The sequence below is a fragment of the Helicoverpa zea genome, chromosome 19 (genome assembly GCF_022581195.2).
Source record: "Helicoverpa zea isolate HzStark_Cry1AcR chromosome 19, ilHelZeax1.1, whole genome shotgun sequence".
Taxonomy (NCBI): domain Eukaryota; kingdom Metazoa; phylum Arthropoda; class Insecta; order Lepidoptera; family Noctuidae; genus Helicoverpa; species Helicoverpa zea.
In genome coordinates this window covers 10,249,011-10,267,418 of record NC_061470.1, presented here as the reverse complement: position 1 = coordinate 10,267,418, position 18,408 = coordinate 10,249,011, and the positions used below count along the sequence as shown (strand labels likewise).

The window sequence follows — 18,408 nt, the reverse complement described above, 5'->3', positions numbered from 1 at the left end:
CCACATGGTCGTGCGTGACTGCAAACGCAGTTTGCAAGCTTGCAGTCACTTATACAATGCTTGATTGCTAGCATCGATATTTGCTACAATCTCTTATTTAATTTTGCAAATTAGACTTTTGAAACGAACCGTGTTGCTTCTCTGCGAGAATCTACGATATTTTTTATTTACGGTCATCACCTTTTTTGGCATCAATAGCATACTCGATAGCCTTCTTGCTCAATACTTTATAGTATTAATTTACAACTACATACCTACTAGCCTATTAATGCATAGGTGTATTATGCAGTTATGTGGGTAAGTTAAACAATATTTTATATGACCGGTCATAAATATCTAATCTGGCTTCAACAACTACGCGAGTACTACACATAGCAATGCAGTTTGCATAATACGGTATGGAATATCAATGGCGTTACCTAATTAATATTCTTACGTCTTCGTACCTCATCATTATACGGCAAATAGAAAGTTCGACAGAAATAAATACAAGCTAATTGCAATGAATCAGCACGCAATTTCTAGAATTGTGAACATACTCTTTCTATAAGGCTTATGAGTCTACGTAGTTAAAATAACTCTATAGGTGTCTACACACCAAAGCCGCAGATGCCGGCGGCACAGCCCGGCGGCCCAACCCGCCGGCCGTATTTTGTACAATCATGCGGCATGATTGAACAAAATACGGCCGGCGGCTTGGGCCGCCGGGCTGTGCCGCCGGCATCAGCGGCTTTGGTGTGTAGACACCATATGATAAAAATAGCTTTTAAAAATTCCCGAAATAAAATATCGTTCGAATGATTAATTCTTACGTAGAATAAAATGTGGAGTTGTAAGTTATCTTTGTAAAACGGAACGTTATAACTAACGGTTTTAAAATGTCAAATGTTCTAAAATACTATCGCGTTCCAGCCTTCTAATAATTTGTTACAAAGAGATCACTTTGTACTCTTTTCGTTTTTGAGTGTATGAAAGAGAGAAAATGCTGCCTGCGTTAAATGACATACCGAAACACTTGAATTCTAAATTGGAACGCGGCTTCATAGTCTTCTGTCTTCATAATTTGAATTTGAACTTCAAAATAGGCCAAAACTTACAAAAAAGTTACAAAGTTTCTTAAATAATGGAGGATTTCGATGTATTTACCAATGAAATAAACTTTACGAAGCCCTTATTCAAGAACATACTAAACAAATACGTGAATGAAGTGCCTTCGACTCCCAACGGACCGAATTATCAGAGTAAGTTTTTGTACTTTATTTCACAATAAAACTGTATTTATATTTAACTAAACAGGAATTTTAATCGTTTATCTTGCAATAGAAGTCATAAGTGAGGTAATAAATCAATTATTTCCTAGACAAAAGGTCTTTGTAATGTGTGAATAATAACATGACTTATATGATATTCTCAAGGTGGTCGGAAACTGATGGCTGAAGAATGCTTGTCGGACAATGATGACGTTGGTTGTGCATTCCATTTGAGTGAGGCGGCGTCCGCTTCTCTGAGGACTATGGCTGTTTATAGAGATGAACAGTTAAAGACTGCTGGTTAGTATTTGTTTACATACAACTTTATAAATAGCTGTAGATTTATCGATTTTAGATTATTATGCTGATGTCTGTAGGTAGGTATGTGATTCTGTTGTGTAGTTTGTAAACAAATATCATATAATTAAAGCTTCCAAACGCGAGTATCCCTAAGACAACCCACTGGCCATACATAATTTAAAATTAATTCCAAGTCTAGGATTCTAACATAACAAGGAACGCAGGAGGCAAGGAACTAAGAAATGCCAGTGTATAAAATATTACATGAATGATGAATTTATAAATAAGTATTATTTTTAATGTTTCAGAAAATAAACTGCACAAAATAACAAGCTACATAAAACCAATAAAGGATTTGGTTGATTTAAATCCAATGTAAGTAGTCACTTTAATTATATCTGCTATACTGAGCATTGCTGCTTAGAAAGGCCCTATTCTTCCATTTTATATCTGAAATCATATTTTTATCATTTCATATTTAAAAAAACCTAAGGCTGGAAACAGTGCTCGACTAACGGTGAGCCCTGACCGTCGATCGACATAGCTGTACCTATCTGTGCAAGTCTATGAATGCGCACACAGCTACGCTGACGGTACGTGTGTGATTTTGCATGTGATTCGGTTGGTACGTTCGGTCAGCACTGACCGTTGGCAGAGCACTGTTTCCAGCCTAATCTGGATAAAATACTCAAATATCATCCCCTGATATTAAATTGAAGAAATTAACTTATACTCATTGTTTATTTTTTTTCCATAGTTTTGAATGGAGTAATGTTAATAAATAAGTATTATTCTCTGTAACTTATTGTAAATGAACACAAACGTATGAAACTAAGCAACTACTTGTTTTGTAAATATGTTGTTGGTTCGCCTGAATAAATAAATATTACAATATTTACTTCTTTATATTGCAGATCAAAGACTGACAAAAAACTACTAGATATACTATCAGAAGGGACGGATGACATAACAAATGTTTTGGACTCATTCGCCATAGAAGATGAGATGCCGTTTTACAAGAGGTATCTTCACTTCTCCAAGGAAAATAATGTGGACAACTTTCTGAAGATTTTGAAAGAACTACCAAAAGGTACAATATCTATTTTTTTTCAATAATAATTAAGATCTCAATTTCTTAAAATAGTTTTGTTGTGAATATTTACAAACTGCTCACCAATAAAAAGAAAAGAGAAACATATTTAATTTTTGTTTGGTTTCCTGCATCCTGAAGAAACTGTTAACATGGCCAGATAAAATGTATCCTGTTTTTCCCCACTTTGTAATCTATACCAAAATGATATGAAAATTCTCTGTTTTACGATGAAATAGTAACAAAACCCATTATCTTATTTCATATATTTTATTTCTACCCATTGTATCTTTTGTTTTGGACTTCAATATTTACAAACATAATCGCATTTTATTCCAGAATGGACCGTGGTACAATTGACTGTACCATACAACCCGAACGAGAATCTGAAGCCTCTTATAGAGTATAGAACAGAGGTGGACTCAATATATTTGAGCATGTTCACCAATGATTACTTAGATGATACGCCATTGGGTCCTGTTACTGTGCATATACCGGCTAATATTACTAAAGGTAAGTTTATATAAAAACAAGCTCATTTCCAGCGGTTTCACCCGCATCCTGTGGGAACTACTGCCCATACTGGAACAAAATATAGCCTATGTTACTCGTAACATTTCAACAGTAAAAGGATTTTCAGATCGGTTCAGTAATTTCGAAGCCTTTAGGTACAAACAACCAAAACAATTTTTTCTCTTAATTACAACCGTGAGTATAAAAATATGTCAAATAAATAACATGCCTGTAAACCATTCAAAAAAATGACAACCACCAATTTTTGACCTTATTATTTAGCAATACCCTTAAAAATCTGTAATTGTACAAAAAACTTCTTTCAATATTACAGAAGGCGAGAGACCCCTATTCACGGAACTATACTCGTTGCTAGACGAAAACTACAAGACTATAGATAACGCACAGTTTTTGAACAACAAACGATTGGTTCAAAACTATTGGAGTCGACGGGAGGACATTGATTTGCGTATGAAGGTAAGATTAACTGGGAATTTATTTATTTTAAACTTCGCTTGCAGTTTCGGAACTACTATATAAAACGTAGCAGACAGACATGTGTTGCTGGGGAGTTTGTTGCACCACTTCTTCTTCCCAGCAACAACACATAGAAAGTGGGGAAGGATATGCGTTGTTTCGTTTTTTTCGTAGTTTTTGACGTTCGAAAAATGCTGATTTGTCAGCTTAACTTAAATAAACGTTTTTAAGTTTGACTTTCCGCACATAGCTGAAAATCTGCTGATCCCTGAAATTAGAGCTTTCAATCATACCAACTCATCAGCTTTATAATATTAGATAGTGATTACCAAGCAAGGAAATTTAACTACAAACCCTGCATGAGATATATGCTTCTTAAAATGAAGCACACACATTGTGACCATAGAACAAATGATATCATTACATACAATTGATTCGTCCTCCAATCAGTTCAGTGCTCGGCCTACCCAGCTCATTACTATTGCCTTGAGTCTAGATTATAAATATTGCTGGACCTATTTACGTTTTTTAAGAAGATTTCTACGTCTGTTGTTTGAACATCTTTGGCAGTCGTTACGGGTAGTCAGACACCAGAAAGTCTGACAACTAGTCTTACCGAGGGGTATTGTGTTGCGCAGGTAACTGAGTTGAGGAGGTCAGATAGGTAGTCGCTTCAAAAAGCACATAAGGAAAAGTAGGTAGTACATAGGGGAAAAGCAGAAGGAACCATATAAGACAATAGGTACACAAGTGAGTAAATAAAATGAAATGAAATGAAATCGTTTATTTTGCAAGTTGGACATTACATCACTTTTACACGTCATTTTAAGAACGCTGAGGTCGGCATTTCCTAACTGACTGATCCCTGAGAAGAAACGCCGAAACAAACTCAAGAGTCATAGTCTCTTTTAAAGTCCAAACATGTTATAAATCAAGTAATATCATGTGTGAGTGTCACCATGTACGCGGTCTGGAATGGCCTTTTGAGGAAAGAGCCACATCAGGCTGGAGCTGACCAGTCCCAACAGACGGCACGCATGCATCAGTCGTCGTGTAGCTCAAACCATATCTTAGGGAGCTCAACGACCTGTCACACGACGATACCAGATCTGCAGAACATTTGCGTAGGCCATTCAAAAATACTCAAACCCAAGTAGGTACATAAGGTTAGTAAGTCTGGGAAGTATGTAAGGAAATGAAAGGGAGTGCATAACGTACCTAAGGCAATAAATAAGGGGTAGTAGATAAGGGAGTAAATACTACAGTAAGGAAGTACATATATAGGGATTGTACATATGGGGAGTTTGAACATGTCAAGCTCTAGAGCAGATGGGCCATTTATCGAGTTCCCACAGGACGTAACTGTAACCGCGGGTATAGTTCGGCCATTCAGAGAATGCGTTCCTGACACGTCGCGATTGAACTGACGACGTAACTTTGCAATGGCGTTGCAGTTACGATAAAAATATTTTTGCTGGTTGTTTACCGTTTTAACAATTGAGGAGCATTAAAACAACATTATTATATCAATAATCAATGAATGTTATTACGTCGTCAGTTCAATCGCGACGTGTCAGGAACGCATTCTCTGAATGGCCGAACTATAGTGGCTGATCTCATTGGTAAGTTTTATTTATTACAATGATAGTTATTTGTTTTCAGAGTGTAATAAATGTGATGGATAAAGAATGGCTTGGTGGTTGGGGCAGTTTGCTCACTGGCAAACTTGTAGACAGTAGTTTGAAGGAAAAGGTGGTGAAGTTAGTAGATACCACTATACAGGATTGGGGGTAAGTTTTTATTATTGCATATCAATGTTAATGAGGTAAAATATGTTTCTAATAGTGCAAAATCGACTAATATAGAAAAAACTGTTTAATTTTTTAAGGTTGGTAAAAAATACTTTCTTTTGGTAAAGGCTCTCATTGCCGAAATGTTGCCAAATGTTTATCTTTAAGAACCAGTTCAAGTATAGTCACAAAAGTTGACATCGAATATCCTTCATACAAAAAGGAAAATACGATTCTCAAGGGAAATTGCCATTGCCACTAGATCATATATAATAAAGTTATTCTTTTCAGTTTCATCCGCCTGACACAAAAACAAAAAATCCTGCTATACAACCTCATAGAAAGCTGTCCAGTGTTGCAATCACAACAAATTAAAACCTGCATTCGAAGAATATTGACGGAACATGGCAACACTGAAGATGTTCGACGAGTTTTAAATTTCGAATGTGGCAGTTGTACTAAGGAGTTTCGATTTTTAAACGAACTTTGTTTAAAATGTTTGTCGAAGAGTTTTGAAAAGATACATCATTTTGGTTTGGTTGATGGTATTAGGGCGTTTTCTCAGGCTGCTATGCAAGTGAAAGATAATGATGAATGGGCTGGTTTGAAGAAGGCTAAACGGCATCCTGTTATACTTATTGTGGATGAGGTGAGTTTTGAACTTTATTTGTTAAAAAACCGTATCAATAAAAGTTTGGGCTGCTCTTCTTATATGTCATGTCTCAACCGTGATAGTTAGACATCATAACGATAGAAGCCGTTGTCGTTGTACCTGTAAAAAGTGTAAAGTTTGTCTTAAGAAATTAAATTAGTGTCCTAATAATTGCAAAATAAATAGTTTTGCGATTTGCAGCATTCAATATAGACCAACAGTCAGGAAGAAAAGTGAAAATATAGTTCATGTTCTAGGCCTTGATCGAAGTCCGAGATCAAGTAAACTTTTACCTAGAATACATTAAATATGTAGTTAATTTTAGACATGATAGTAGGTACGTTTTTCATAATTTCCAGATGCTTGACACATTCCCATGGGAAACATTGCCCATATTGAACCAGCATCCGGTCTCTCGTATGGAAAATATTCACTTCTTATACTACTTGTATAAGATACACGAGAGTAAAATTGTCGACGGATACTTTGCCGCCAAATGTGATGTTGGCAGATACGTTATTAATCCAGGTATGGAAGTTAAATTAGTCTTTATTTATTTTTAAGTAAACACAATACAAAATGATAAGCCAAGGGTTTCTTCTGATAATTTTGTCTTTATTTAATTTTATTATCGGCCTACCATACAATATTGGGGTTGGCTTCCAGTCTTAATCAGATGCAGTTGAGTACCAATGTTTTCAAGGAACAACTGCCCGTCTGACCTCAACCCAGTTACCTAGGCAACCTGATCTTCCTTCTGCTAGAAAGTCTGACAACCCGTTACAACTGTCAAAGATGTTCCAATGACAGCCGAGACCCACAATTTAATCTGCCTTACTAAAATAGGAGGAACTGTTTGTGCAAAGGTGCTAAAAATGATTGAAACAGTTACTAGAATACTTATGCAATTTTTTCAAAGTATGTCGATTTATTAAAGCATTCTTTCTTCACATTCCAATCCTTTCAAAAGATTTATTCCTGTTAAAATTTTTTATAAATAAATATATAAAAACATAAGAGAGTAGAGGCCCTCATAAGTTATTTTTTTATATAATAAAGTTATTTATTTATTAAGGCTTACCAACTAAGACATATACAGACAATCCTAAAAATATGAGAAACAACAGTTAGTTTAAATAATGTTTGCAATTCTCCTTTCAGAGAAGAATCTGGACCGCATGGAGAATCGTATGACATCGTTCGTAGAGTACTGGTGTCCCGAGTGGAAGGGGCACGTCGGAGAGCCGCCTTCTCCGGCTGACTTCATCGCGCATCTTAGTGAAGCTGATGTGTTCTTGTAAGTGTTATGGCTAGTTTATCAGGAATAATGTGACAGATAAACTATTATTTGGTTTTACATGTCTCGGATAGCGATACTTGGAAGAATTTATAAGCAGTCTTTCTAAAGTAGATAGCATTAACTATCAGATAACTAGTTGATACTATTGGTAATCAGTGAAGCCGAGCCTAAACAATCGGTCAACAGTTGTCCCTATGGTATGCAAAGAATTAAGACAATTTGACAATTATGACAAGATCGAAGACAACGGACCGACTGCCCTCTAAGCATGCTTAACCTTATAATCGATCAGCTTTGTCTAAGCCACAAGTTCCGAAGAATAATTAACTTTACGAAATACAACGACTTTTTCAATAGCCATAATTCATTGTATGCAGATACTGCGGCCACGGCGACGGATGCCAGCTAGCAGCTCGAGGCGGGGGCGCCGGCGTGGAGCAGGCGCGGGGCTCCGCCCTGTGCGTGCTGTCGGGCTGCGGCTCCGTGCGACTCGCGGCGCCCGCACCCCGGGCTCCGCCCGCCGCCGCACATCATCATCTGCATATTGCTGCCTGGTGAGTCACGAAAATAGCTGATTGTCGGCCGTGATTGGACACAATGCACAGAACGCTATGCCACAGTATAAAGATGTACCTGTAATGAAACTTCGCCAAATGGTCAAAATGTACACACTATTAATTATAATTAGAAATGACATACCGAATACAATTGAGTACAAAGTTACTGCTTATTTCTAGAGAAATGTCTTCCAGCAGACCTGCGAAAAGAAATAATAATGACGTCTGCCCCGATAAGGCAGAGGAGTTGTCACTTGTGTTTTATGGCATTGGTATTTTGAGTCAAAATATTCTATGTTCATAATTTATTTAACTAATTATTTTTGGTTGGAAGAACCGGACTGGTGCTGCAAAAAATACTTTAAATTATTATAGTAAGTGTAATTACCTGACATATACATAACTTGTGTCTATATATCCCACAGCCCCATGGTGGTGGGTATGCTATGGGAGGTGACAGACTTGGAAGTGGACAAGGTAGTGAGCACTCTGCTGTCGCTGTACGTGCCGTCTGAAGCGCCCTTACCCTGGCACAGCGTGGGGAAGGCCAAGTGGAGTAATAAAATACTAGGTAAATATATTATTAATAAAGCTATTACTGATATTATTAAAGCAGTTTGTGAATTAATGGTTTGATTTGAAAAAAAAAATCTGTTTTGGATGTATTTTATCCGGGTGCGGGAAGTAAGTCTTAGGGAATGCGGATAAAATCGCTGGCAGAAGCTACTGAAGGTTACCTAAGTTCTGGTAAATTAAGCACTTAAGAAGAAACAGAGGTGGGGTTTAATAATTATGTGTGACACTCCCTTCTATAGAGGAAATAGTGACTTACATGAATTCCTAAAAAATAATGTCATCCCCATTCCCTTTTCATAATATAAGTTACACCCTAGTACACAGGCCTATTAGCATGTATAACCTATAGTTATGTTCTCTTATTCATTTCAGACACAACATCAGACCAAAAAGGTCAGACAATACACGAACGAGATATTCTCCGCGCCGTGTGCCGAGCTCGCGGCTCCACCAACTACGTCATGATAGCCAGCAGTGTCGTCGCTAGGGGCTTGCCTCTTAGGATACGAGAATAAATACTAAAATATTCAGGTAAGATTATTCAGACAAACTTAAAGAACAATGTCATGTTTCGGCCCACCCAATCAACTTTTAAAACTAAATTCTCACGGACACAAAGTTCTTTACTACAACAATTTAAATATAAAATACTAACTTCTTATAAAATATTTAATTGTTATCTAGAACTCTTCCAAAAAAAATATATCAGTTGAATAAGTAATTATTTTGTTTATCGAGTTCAGGTTTTTCGTTTTAATAATTTGGAATAATTTGGTTTAGAGAAGTTCAATGCAAAAGTGGAAAACATAGAAAAGCTTCTGACATTAAACTATACAAAAAACTGTAAGAATTTTCACTGTACATGAAATATTTTTATTGAGCCTAAGTTACTATGGACGTCTGACATTGTTCTTTGTTCAGACACTATGTCAGAACAAGGGCCGCTTGGTACTATGTCATGATTCGCCAGAGGCTACCTGTTACCACTAAAATATACAGGTAAACTTATTCAAAATTGAAACAGACTTAAATATAGGTTAGTCCAAAGACAGCTATGATTCGATGTTCCGTCATGAAATTCCAGTTCATATCTTCCGGCTTCATCATCAGATCAGTTTATATATTATCATATTGGTTACCTTCTTCTTCTTTCGTGTCGATGACATGTCTTATAGTGAGAGTACAAGAGTAGTATTACTACAATTAGTTACCTTAAATTCCATTACACAGTTATGTCGACCTTATAAAATCGTGTTTAAAAGAAAATATAGTGATGTCGTTATTTATTTAATTTTTGTGTTGTTTCAGGTAGAAATACTCAAAAAAATCTCGTGGCGAATTCAAACGACATTTTATAGTACCTAACTATTTGATGCTAGATTATAAACTATTGTATTAAGTTCCTACGAGAAATGTGTCATTGTAAATATGTAAATATTGAGAAATAGAAGTTATGTTGAAACATAATTTAGTACAAATTAACTTTTATTGTAAAACATTTTACGAGAGAAAGAAATTAAGATGGATATAAAATAAGGTGAATTTTGTACTCTAACTAAATTAAATAAAACCAAATGAATTTATTTTGAATACAAGTATTTTATTTTGATCAATGTTGTGGCAATAAATCATTCAAATCTAGTGAGTTTTCAAGTTTAAACAATCATACGTCTGATCTGAAAATATGGTACGGTGTTTCTTAGATCTGTTCTACTGGTATGATAGTTGACACTCTGGATCCCTCATTCGATTTTTCTCCATGATATTCATAATATCCATCCATTCCGGCAGTGTCTGCATCCGCATTAAGAAAGCGTGGACCCGTTTATTAAACAAACCATTGCAAATCCACATAATATGTGACTTAATATTATTATTATTTAGATTATTCAGAACACGATTAAATATTGGTAAAATATTACAGCAGTAATAAGTATTTGTTGTAAATTCTAAGCCTGTGCGGCGACGGTGTCGCGCGTGCGTTGCGCGGCGGCGCGGGCGCGGCGACGACGAGTGGACGGCGGTGTACGCTCCTTGCTCTCTGCTTGACGTTGTAGTAGCTGGAAACATAAGTTTTATTTATTTATTTATGGAGTGTAAATTAAGGCACATTGAGTTTGCCTGTAATGGTAAATGTATGTGCCTAAATAAATAAAAGTATAGTAACAGTAATTTCAATCGCACGATCGAGTTACTGAACAGAAACAAAAAAAAGGTTGACAGTGGAGAGGAAGGGGTATGAGCCACACGCTCTTTGGTTGTGGACCAAATGGTTAATTTAAAGAATTTCTAGAGAAAGTCGTGAATAAAAACATTTTTTTACATAATAAGTATTATTGTAGGGGTAAACAAACTGGCGCAAAAAAGTCAAATAGCTTCAAAATGGTGTAAGTTGTCGGCACGGATATTGAGCTCTCGGCGGAAGAGTGGGGATCGCTTTGCGCACTGTACACAAGGCAATAAACCAATAAATCGCTTCTGCGCAGGTGAAGGTCAGGGCTCAATATCCGTGCCGGTAACTAGATTGCCACGAACAATACAAGGTGGTAAATGTGTTGATACTTACCTCATCAATTCTCACAAGATCGATGATCTCAATGACCTTCTTCTCCAAGCTCTTGATGTACAGACGCGCGTTGGTCACGTTGATGTCAAACGGTTTGCCCAACAACTTCAGAAGAGGCAGCGAGTCGCAGTCTGATGAGCTGTGGGGTATGAGGAAATGAGGCTGTAAGTAGCATTATTTATGTGCGCCGAAGGAACTAATTTCCGTATAACTTTGCAGGCTCTCTCGAGACTAGACTGGGCTGGGACTGGGACTGGATGGGCTAACCGAGTTTCTTTAAGAAGTAGGAAAACTTGTTAAGCTTATTTACTTTTAGTTGGACATTACAACAAAATTGCGAAATTATTGAATGGGGTTCGACTTAGTAGGAAGTTATGACGCCTTTCCGCTTCAAAGAGCAAAGAGGGAACATATTTTAATGCAACCCACGGAGTAAGGAAAGATGAGCGGAGATGCCATAATGCTGGCAAGTCAGGCGCCAGTCAGCAAACCAAAACGATCAGTTACTGAAGAATTGTTGGGATTCTTTGAGACATCTGTCAACGATTTTTAGTAGGTATTACAATAAAATGGTCGGGTCCAGAGAAGACGTATAAAGGCAAAGACGGTGACTTCGCTTGGTGCTTGGCAGTTTCTTCCTCTGTTGGGAGGTAAGATGGGTACTTACAGCGCCAAAGCAAATATCTGCTGCAACAAAGTCTCCAACACTCTCGTGCTTCGCTCGCAAGTAGCGCGGGCACTGGCGGTAGCCTGCCGCTTCTCTTCTAACGTGCTGCGGAGAGATTCTATGCTGTCCTGCTGCTGGAATAGCTTCGCTTGGTGCTTCTTCCTATGTTGGGGGAATATTGGTACTTACAGTGCCAACGCATATATCTGCTGCAACAAAGTGTCCAACACTCTCGTGCTTCGCTCGCAGGTGTCGCGGGCACTGGCAGTGGCCTGCCGCTTCTCTTCTAACGTACTGCGGAGAGATTCTATGCTGTCCTGCTGCTGGAATAGCTTCGCTTAGTGTTTCTACCTATGTTGGGGGAATATTGGTACTTACAGTGCCAAAGCATATATTTGCTGCAACAAAGTCTCCAACACTCTCGTGCTTCGCTCGCAAGTCGCACGGGCACTGGCGGTGGCCTGCCGCTTCTCTTCCAGGGTGCTGCGAAGGGACTCGATGCTGTCCTGCTGCTGGAACAACTTCGCTTGGTGTTTGGCGTTTTCTTCCTCTGTTGGGAGATGGTAAAGATGATTTAGGGTAGGGTATATTCATGGGCAGATCTAGCCTGCTAGAAAGGTGGCTTAATGATGAATGATAATTCAGATACATAAAGAAGGGAAAGTAGATAGATAAGGGAGTACATAAGCACAGAAATGTTTAAGCCTCGGTGCGAATCCACTGCTAGCAATGATCGCGTACAAAGGTTGCAGTTTCGCGTAAGTACCTACATTTTAGAACTGTTTGCGTGCAATTAGACAATAAACATTTATGATCGTCACAATGCCGCACATCAGTGTTCTGAAAGAATTTCGGATTAGTATTTTTATAGTAATGTTGAGCGTATAATAAGCCTGGTTGACAGGACAGATGAAATGCTTAAAATAATGAACTTCATGTACCAATGTTAACTCTAAGCAATTTGACGTTATCGCTCAAGTTCTTGAGCTCGGTGCACACTTCGTTGATGTAGTTGAAGAGTGCGTAGTTCTCCTCCTCACGACGCGTGAACTCCTGGATTAGTTTGTCCACGTCTTCTTCACCGGCAAACTCCTAAAATATTAAGATACGGGAAAAAAATGAAATAAATATGTACTTTCTACTAACATTATGAACGCGAAAGTTTGCATCTTATTTCACGCAAAAATGATGATAGTTTATAATGGTGAGAAGAATGATGATAATTTTGATGAAACTTGGCAGTAATACTTATATGTAGCTGAGGTACCAGAAACATATGTACCTAAGCTAGTTTTTATCCTGGTGCGGGAAGCAGTTCCCTCGGTAAGCGTTTGAAACCGCTGTGAGAAGCTAGTAATATAATAGCTTCTTCAGTTCTCCTCACCTTAAGAGCTTCCAGTATATTAACATAGTTATTATAGATCCTCATCTCTTCCTCTTGCTGCTCCAACTTCTTGGCTTCAGCCTTAGCGTCAGCAGCCGTCAGTCTGACCGTCCCCTTGGTTCGGAGGAACTCTTCTAGCTTCATGCTGTGGTCTAGCTGGCGCTGGAGTTCGCGTACTTCCTATAGAATTAGATCCTTATTAGTTATACATTCTGATTCATTAGTTGGTTATAGGTACATTTAAAAGGATCTAGTCAACCTTTATGACGATTACGATGAAGAGTTTAATGTTATGCCTGTAGTCGAAATGAGCATCTGTAAAAAAAGGGTACCGTCCAAGGATTGAAAGTAATGAGCGCATATAACTTAGCTAGTTTACATTAGACAAGTACTAGAACCTTTTTCAATGTATAATGTAGAGTATAAGTACGATCGATCAATTTAAATCATAAGCCGCTTGACTCTCGTTAATAAATATCAATGCCTCAAAGATGATGCCCAGAAAATGTAGTTTCTGTAATAACGTGGTGACTGCTAAAATGTTTATTGCATAAAGGATTTTAGTGGGTAATGCTTATGCATAGGTATATAAAAACCATATCAATCTTCTTTCTATTACCGTTTGTATTAACGATCCATAAGAGTACTTACCAAGCAATGTTTCCTATAGTCAATAGCAGCTTTCTCCTTAAGCGCATCCAGCTTGTTGCACCACTCTTCACGCTGGTCGTAAGTCGAGATGGCTTGTTCTAACAGCTCGATAATCATCGCCTTGCCGTCCATCAGGCGTTTGAGCTGGTTCTTCCAGTGGGTGTTGAAGAATTGCCTTAGAAGAGGTAAGGGAATGGTACTCAGCTACATCCGGTTAGACTGGAAGCCGACCCCAACATAGTTGGGAAAAAGGCTCGGAGGATGGATGAGGTAAGGGAATGTTAGGGATCTATCAGACAGGGAGCGGTCACGCGGTCTAGCATTCAAGGGGGCAGTTTTGCTTTCTTTGTGTCATATTACGTTATATAGTTATACTCACATACTCACACAGAAGGCATCCTGACCGCGTCGGTCAAATAGAAGAAGTAGAAGTAGAGCTAGAAAGCAAAACTGACCGCTTGAAAGCGTGACCGCTCTCTGTCTGATAGATCCCGATAGCATTTACGAGCAAACTACCCTATAGACCAAAATGATGTCCTTTTTATACGAATAGATCTTATATTAGTAGGAGAATGCCCGCTATGGTTAAATCTGCTATTGAGATTCAATTGTTATCCAATTGTCACGTTATTAACTTAGCAGAATTGAGCCCCTGTTTAATATTTACCGATCTCTGAGCAATCTATCGATATGTAGTCTCATGGAGTAGTTCTCGCTGTTGACAGTGTTGAACTTCTTCATGGCTGTGTCCAGTCGGTTCTCCAGCTGACTGATCAGGGTCTGACCAGTTAGCACATTGGCGTATGCCTGGGCAGGAAAAGTTAGCAGGTCAATGATACAGCATCAAGTTATGTTTACTAATATTGTGTAGAGATTAGATTGTATAAACATTTGATTGTTTATTTCTAGTCTGAAACAACTAATCGATTATAAAAATTATTTCACTGTTGGGAAGCTAGACTCTTCCTATGTAACATAGGCTATAGTTGGTACTTGAAGAAGTTCTCCCAGGACCTTTGTGAAACCGCGGGAAACAGCTACATAGTGTGCAATGAAGCTAAAAAATACGCGGATTAGGTAATTGCAGTTTTTAACCAGGAGCGATAGTTTTGCCTTTTCGAAAATGTTAGGCGTTGATTTTTAATTTTGTCTTACGATTAGACTTTGAAAATATTCGGAAGAGGCCCAATGGTGTACTGACTATGTTTATATTATTTAAAAAAACGATTTTGGGTACTACAAATATAAAGTTCAATTTTATAATCGGGAGCGGTTTTTCCTTACAATCTCAAACCCGGTGACTTTCTGCCTTAGCGACTTGATCTCCTTCTGCACTTGTTTCAACAAGAAGTCCAGCTCCTTGATAGTCTTCCGATGTTCCTTCACCTCTGCCGCATACTTCTCGTGGTCTTTCAGGAGAGCTATCAACTTCTCTCTATTTCTGGCACCTTCCATAAGGTTTGAGGTGCTTTTGGTGAACTGTGGAAATTAATAGCCATTATGGTCGAGTAGTTATTGTGATGGTGGATCATATATTAGGAAATATAGATACTTAGGTACATAGCAATATTGAGGAAATAATAATGTCATGGTTCATCATTTGACAGGCTGTTCCCGATCGGCGATCTACATTAAGTATCAAGTAAATAGGTACGATATACCTACTCCATCTAAGTAGATACCAACGTTATATAATTATGAGTATTATCTAAAAATATTCTCGAATATCTCTTGTCAAATAAGTTTGCCGTTCGGAAGCTAGCTATTTGACGCATTATAGCACTGCATTTTGTTGGTGCATTTTTCCTATCGTGATCATCTACATAACAAAATTATTTGTCGAGAACTGTTCAATTGAGATTACCTGTCTGGTAGCTGTTCAGTTTACCTTGAGTTCCATCATGATCTTCTCCAGGTCAGCATTGAGAGTGTTGATGATGGTCTTCTGCATCCTGAGGGTCGGCTGCACGCTGCTCAACACGTTGGCACGGTCTATCTCCATTACCCTGAACTGAGATCAATTACAAGGAATAAAATATAGCATTTTTGTTAAGCTTTTGTTCCACAGTTAGAACCAGAATTAGGAGTTTAATTAAGGGTCAACAAAACTATCACATTTAAATAAGACTTAAAAATGTATTGTCGTCTCGTCACACGGTCAACGCTCAAACCAATACCAATAACCAAGGGGTATTGGGTTGCCCGGGGAACTGGGTTGAGGAGGTCAGATAGGCAGTCGCTCCTTGTAATGCACTGGTACTCAGCTACATCCGGTTAGACTGGAAACTGACCCCAACATAGTTGGGAAAAGGCTCGGAGATGATGGACACGGTCTACCCTCATACTTTCTTCATCTGTAGATATTCAACATCTAGATCATGGTAGTATTATAAATGTAAAAGTTTGTGAGTTTACGTAAATGCTGGGCGAAATTTACCTAACCGGTCCTAGAACCAAATTAATGAGCTACTCCTTATCTGAATGCAATAAACACTTCCCCAGGAACTGATGAATTCCCTGGCTTAAGATACCGACAGTTAAATCAATCGTTAATAAGTTTACCTGTCTTTGTAACTTGGACAGTTCATCTTCTGCAATCTTCTCCATTTCCATATCATCAGCTGGTGCTATTAGAACCGCCATGGTTATTATTTTTTAATAACTTTTGTAATTATTAGAAACACGACGTTCCTTCTTTAGAAGAAGTACTGTTGGATCGATATTGTCGCTTAGATACGGACTTCTGTTTATATGCTGTAGTAAGTAATTTTGTAGCCTCACTTGCAGTGTGCGTTTTATTTAAACATCATAAGTGCATACAAATATATTACATAAGAATTAAATAAAAAAAGAGCCTGTGTGTGCACCTGTCTGATCTTTGGAAGGTTTTTTTTATTTATTAGTTTATTCCTGATATTTTTAAAAAAACGAACCCACTACACGCATGCTGATGATGATGATGCTGTAAAGGATCCGAAGCTACATCCTACGCATGCATTCTTACCCTATGTACCTACTTCCTTATGTTCTTACTCCAAAGACTGCTTTATGTACTTACCCCATATACTCCCTTATATACTAACACCATATACTCCCTTATGTACTCTCCCCATATACTCCTTATGTACTCTCCCAATATACTCCCTTATGTACTTACCCCATAGACTTCCTTATGTACTAACACCATGTACTCCCTTATGTTCTTTCCCGATATACTCCCTTATATACTTATTCCATATACTCCCTTATGTGCTTTCACCATATACTCCCTTATGTACTTACCCCATAGACTTCCTTATGTACTAACACCATGTACTCCCTTATGTTCTTTCCCCATATACTCCCTTATGTACTTAACCCGTTAACTCACTTATTTGCTTACCCCATATACTTCCTTATGTACTCTCCCCGTATACTCCCTTATGTACTTACCCCATAGACTTCCTTATGTACTAACACCATGTACTCCCTTATGTTCTTTCCCCATATACTCCCTTATGTACTTAACCCGTTAACTCACTTATTTGCTTACCCCATATACTTCCTTATGTACTCTCCCCGTATACTCCCTTATGTACTTACCTCCTAGACTTCCTTATGTACTCTCCCCATATACTCCCTTATGTACTCTCCCCATATACTCCCTTATGTACTTACCTCCTAGACTTCCTTATGTACTCTCCCCATATACTCCCTTATGTACTTACTCCATAGACTTCCTTATGTACTAGCACCATATGCTCCCTTATGTACTCTCCCTATATACCTACTCCCTTATGTTCTTACCCCATATAAACCCTTATGTACTGTCTTCATATACTCCCTTATCTACTGTCCTCATATATCCCCTTATGTACTCTCCCCATATACTCCCTTATGTACTCTCCCCATATATCCCCTTATGTACTCTCCCCATATACTCCCTTATGTGCTTTCCCCATAGACTCCCTTATGTACTGTCCTCATATACATCCTTATCTACTTATCCCCATATACTCCCTTATGTACTTTCTCCATATACTCCCTTATGTACTTTCCCCATATACTCCCTTATGTACTTACCTCCTAGACTTCCTTATGTACTTGCACCATATACTCCCTTATGTACTCTCCCCATATACTCCCTTATATACTTACTCCATATACTCCCTTATGTGCTTTCCCCATAGACTCCCTTATGTACTGTCCTCATATACATCCTTATCTACTTATCCCCACATACTCCCTTATGTACTTAACCCGTTAACTCACTTATTTGCTTACCCCATATACTTCCTTATGTACTCTCCCCATATACTCCCTTATGTACTTACCTACTAGACTTCCTTATGTACTCTCCCCATATACTCCCTTATGTACTTACTCCATAGACTTCCTTATGTACTCTCCCCATATACTCCCTTATGTACTCTCCCCATATACTCCCTTATGTACTTACCTCCTAGACTTCCTTATGTACTCTCCCCATATACTCCCTTATGTACTCTCCCCATATACTCCCTTATGTACTTACCTCCTAGACTTCCTTATATACTCTCCCCATATACTCCCTTATGTACTCTCCCCATATACTCCCTTATGTACTTACCTCCTAGACTTCCTTATGTACTCTCCCCATATACTCCCTTATGTACT

At 38.1% G+C, this 18,408-nt stretch overlaps 2 protein-coding genes across 3 annotated transcripts; one reads left to right on the top strand and one right to left on the bottom strand.

Annotated features, from left to right (window-relative positions):
• The first annotated feature begins 916 nt into the window (after nt 1-916).
• Nucleotides 917-10,095, top strand: LOC124639848 (separin). Of its 2 annotated transcripts, none has more exons than XM_047177352.1 (14): nt 917-1,241; nt 1,416-1,550; nt 1,859-1,925; nt 2,465-2,640; nt 2,980-3,153; nt 3,488-3,630; nt 5,293-5,420; nt 5,712-6,069; nt 6,432-6,600; nt 7,234-7,369; nt 7,750-7,926; nt 8,355-8,500; nt 8,878-9,036; nt 9,818-10,095. In XM_047177352.1, the coding sequence occupies exons 1-13, from the start codon at nt 1,124-1,126 to the stop codon at nt 9,018-9,020; spliced, it is 2,070 nt and encodes a 689-aa protein (XP_047033308.1). In that variant the 5' UTR covers nt 917-1,123; the 3' UTR covers nt 9,021-9,036; nt 9,818-10,095. The 2 variants fall into 2 exon arrangements, with proteins under 2 accessions (XP_047033308.1, XP_047033307.1); XM_047177351.1 differs by having other exon boundaries at nt 918-1,241; nt 9,814-10,095.
• Nucleotides 10,096-10,120: 25 nt separating this feature from the next.
• LOC124639650 (coiled-coil domain-containing protein 63-like) lies at nt 10,121-16,416 on the bottom strand. Its single transcript, XM_047177091.1, has 10 exons — nt 16,336-16,416; nt 15,662-15,784; nt 15,058-15,252; nt 14,441-14,580; nt 13,774-13,948; nt 13,123-13,302; nt 12,680-12,830; nt 12,117-12,288; nt 11,072-11,210; nt 10,121-10,565 (listed from the first exon to the last, which is right to left on the bottom strand). The coding sequence occupies exons 1-10, from the start codon at nt 16,414-16,416 to the stop codon at nt 10,455-10,457; spliced, it is 1,467 nt and encodes a 488-aa protein (XP_047033047.1). The 3' UTR covers nt 10,121-10,454.
• Nucleotides 16,417-18,408: the final 1,992 nt, after the last annotated feature.

Bases quoted from the DNA above. Each gene is read 5' to 3' on its own strand.
- LOC124639848 (XM_047177352.1), top strand. From the start codon at position 1,124: ATGGAGGATTTCGATGTATTTACCAATGAAATAAACTTTACGAAGCCC. The intron at 1,242-1,415 runs GTAAGTTTTTGT...GATATTCTCAAG, and splicing joins CAACGGACCGAATTATCAGA to GTGGTCGGAAACTGATGGCT. The intron at 3,154-3,487 runs GTAAGTTTATAT...TCAATATTACAG, and splicing joins ACCGGCTAATATTACTAAAG to AAGGCGAGAGACCCCTATTC.
- LOC124639650 (XM_047177091.1), bottom strand. From the start codon at position 16,416: ATGGCGGTTCTAATAGCACCAGCTGATGATATGGAAATGGAGAAGATT. The intron at 15,253-15,661 runs GTAAACTGAACA...TAATTTCCACAG, and splicing joins AGATCATGATGGAACTCAAG to TTCACCAAAAGCACCTCAAA. The intron at 12,831-13,122 runs GTGAGGAGAACT...TTAATATTTTAG, and splicing joins ATATACTGGAAGCTCTTAAG to GAGTTTGCCGGTGAAGAAGA.